This window comes from Geospiza fortis, unplaced genomic scaffold, assembly GCF_000277835.1.
Source record: "Geospiza fortis unplaced genomic scaffold, GeoFor_1.0 scaffold23, whole genome shotgun sequence".
NCBI classification, from domain to species: Eukaryota; Metazoa; Chordata; class Aves; order Passeriformes; family Thraupidae; genus Geospiza; species Geospiza fortis.
Window position 1 is genome coordinate 15,126,134 of NW_005054303.1, and position 3,068 is coordinate 15,129,201.

The 3,068-nt window shown below is 41.5% G+C and overlaps 1 protein-coding gene across 1 annotated transcript in view; it reads left to right on the top strand.

The window, feature by feature from the left end:
- Positions 1 to 1,783, top strand: part of POLE2 (DNA polymerase epsilon 2, accessory subunit) — a 13,199-nt gene extending 11,416 nt beyond the window's left edge. Inside the window, exons 16-18 of the mRNA XM_031066331.1 lie at positions 520 to 696; positions 788 to 855; positions 1,601 to 1,783. Coding sequence (XP_030922191.1) covers positions 520 to 696; positions 788 to 855; positions 1,601 to 1,619 — 264 coding nt within the window. The 3' untranslated portion in view covers positions 1,620 to 1,783. The remainder of the gene's footprint in view (positions 1 to 519; positions 697 to 787; positions 856 to 1,600) is intronic.
- Positions 1,784 to 3,068: the final 1,285 nt, after the last annotated feature.

The window sequence follows — 3,068 nt, forward strand, 5'->3', positions numbered from 1 at the left end:
CAGAAAAACCCCAAACATTTCCAGCTTCCAAAAGGTTCTTTATTAACCCACACTGACACAGGGATGAACTGAGCTTGCAGCAAATGTTTCAAACCAAGAGTTTGTGGGGTTTTATTTGCAGTTTGTAAAGACCATTTTATCCCAGGTGTAATGCTTAAAACCAAACAGTTGTGGAGTTTTTGGTTTTTGTTACAGTCTGTGAAGACCATTTTATCCCAGGTGTGATGCTTAAAACCAAGTGTTCCCCCCACTTGTTCCTTCACAGTAAGAATTAAAGATAAGGGCCATATTTCTGCTATTAACTAAACATGTCTGTGGGCTTTTGTGTTTGGTTTTTTTGTGTGTGTTTGTTGTTGTTGTTTGTTCGGGTTTGTTTTTGTTTTTGGTGGTTTTTTTTTTGTTTTTTTGGTGTTTGTGTTTGTTTTTTGTTGTTGTTGCAGTTTGTGAAGACCATTTTATCTCAGGAGATAAATACTTAACACCAGGTGTTTGTGGCTTTGTTCTTTGTCGTTGTTGCAGTTTGTGAAGACCATTCTGTCGCAGGGCCACCTGAGCCCGCTGCCGCTGTACGTCAGCCCCGTGTTCTGGGCCTACGATTACTCGCTGCGGGTTTACCCCCTGCCAGACCTGCTGGTCACTGCTGACAAGCACGACCCCTTCAGTGTCACCAGCAGCGACTGCCTGTGCATCAACCCCGTGAGCACCCTCCCCTGCCGCCCTCCTACCCCTGCGCTGCCATTCCCCTCACACTCATGGGGATTTTTTCCCCCCACTTGTTCCTTCACAGGGTTCGTTTCCCAGGAGTGGATTTTGCTTCAAGGTGTTCTACCCCTCCAACAAGACAGTTGAAGACAGGTAAATAGGTTTTTCTTGTGTGCTGAGTTCCTGATTATCATCAAAATAAGATGAATTATATAAAACACACATAAAAATTGTAATATTGGAATGTCCCAGCAGCTTAACTCACACTTCATACTTAGGCAGTGTAACAAATCCAAATGGCCAGAACTAAAGCAATAAATGTAGAAATCACAAATATCAGTGATGGAAAGCACAATTCAGAAGTAAAAGGAGATGATTGCACTGCCTGATTTTCAGTGATAGAGAACTAATTGGGGAGCAGATTTATTTCTGGGTTGCTACATAAATTAATTAAATTTAGGACCAGTTTTTGCTTCATTTTGTGATAATAATCAAGCCCAGAAACCACTTTCAGGCTTTGATTTCATATATTTTCAAATCTGCACTTTTTAATTCCACTGACTGGAGAAAAGCCAGCTGCAACACCAAAAAAGTATTAAAATGTATCCAAGGGCTTAAAATGGATGAAAATTTACCTGTTTGAAATAATGATGGTATAATCCATTAGGAAAAGAAGAAATTTATCTTCCCTTGTTGGAGAAGCCTTCTCAGGGAATTAATAATGGGTCAGCCCATTTAACTTCTACTTTAATATAAAAAATACCACACCATGTAATACTTTAGCTCTTTAAATAGTTGAAAACATTATCAAGTCTTTCCTAGATAAAGAAATAGAGGAACATTATGAACTATTTTTAAAAGAAACCTTTTAAATCCTGTTTTTCTTTGTGATTTTCAGCAAGCTTCAAGGACTCTGAATTTCTGTGGCACTGAAAAAGGGCAGTGAACCCACGGGAAGCCAACTGTAATTTTTTTTTTATTTACATGCCTTAGTTTTGTGATGTGTTGTGGACTTTTTATAAAAAATGTCGAAGTCAAAACTGATTTCTTTTGTACACAAATAAACTTTTACAGGAAAAGACACTGGTGTCAGTTTAGATAAGTTGTAAAGTCAGAGTGAAAAATAATTGGCAAAGCATAAAAAAAGGTTAAATGGAGGAACAAGCTGTAACAAACAGGAAAGAAGCATTAAAAAAAAAAAAAGAATTAAAGATAAGGGGAACTTGGATAGCTGTTTATCTGCAAGGAGCCTGGAAATGGGGGTAGGATTTTTCTTTGTCTGGGAAATGTCCAGGAAAGATCTGTGAGGTGTTTTATGGTAGCAGCAGCCATTTGAGGATGGTGTTATGCAGACAGGACAGGGAGTGGTAAAAGCAAGGACACGATCCTTTAGAGCTTCTGGAGAAGGCTGGGAGGAGGAAATCTTGGTGGGGGAAAGAGAGAAACTGAGGCAAAACCTGCTCTGGGTGTTTGTGGGCATGGGGAGCACAGGGGGCACCCCAAAGTGCCCACCCAGGTGTGCCACAGAGGGAACCCCTGGCACAGGAGCTGTGCCAGCCCTGGCTGCTGTGCTGGCACTGCCCAGGGCAGGGTTGTAAATACAGATTATAATACTGGCTTGTCACAAATACTAAAAAAATTGGGTTCTGTGTGTATAATGTGAAAGTAACTTAGCTCTACAGAAATATTTCTGCTATTAACTAAACTTAGAAATGGTGGTGAAGCAGCTGATACAGTTATGCTTTTGATAATTGAACTTGCTTCTTAGTTGGGATAACACCCAGTGAATGTGTGATGAAGACCCCTACTGCTATCCACACCTACTGTCTCTAAAAACTATAGACCAAAATACAGACTAAGGTGATGATAAGAATGGACAAAAACCACAGCCAAGAAATGCTCTGAAATGGTGGATCTGATGCTAAACCCTTCTTAGAACATGTAAACTAGTTTGGGGAAAGTTTAAACATGCATAATGATAAATATGCAGTAGGCTGATGCAATAGACAAGGTATGGAAAGGGTTTCTCCAAAATCGCTTTGGCTGAATGCCAAGCGCTTAGCTGTTACCTTTGCTTTATTTTCGTATCCTACCAACCTTTATGAAACTTAAATTTTACCAGGAAAGTGAACCTGGTTTTTCACAGCAGGAAGGAGGAGGGACAGCGGGATAGGGGCTCTGAGAGGACAGCAGGGCTGGGAGGGAAGCTGGGCCTGCTGAGGGTTTAAAAGTGCTCTGTGAGGGGATGGCAGTGGAGCTGGGAGCTCCGGCATGGGGAGGGAACGTGCACTTTGCAGAAGGATGAGGAGATGAAGGAGGGAAAGCAGCCCTGCTGATGCCAGGGGTGCTGGCTGGAAGCCGCTGAG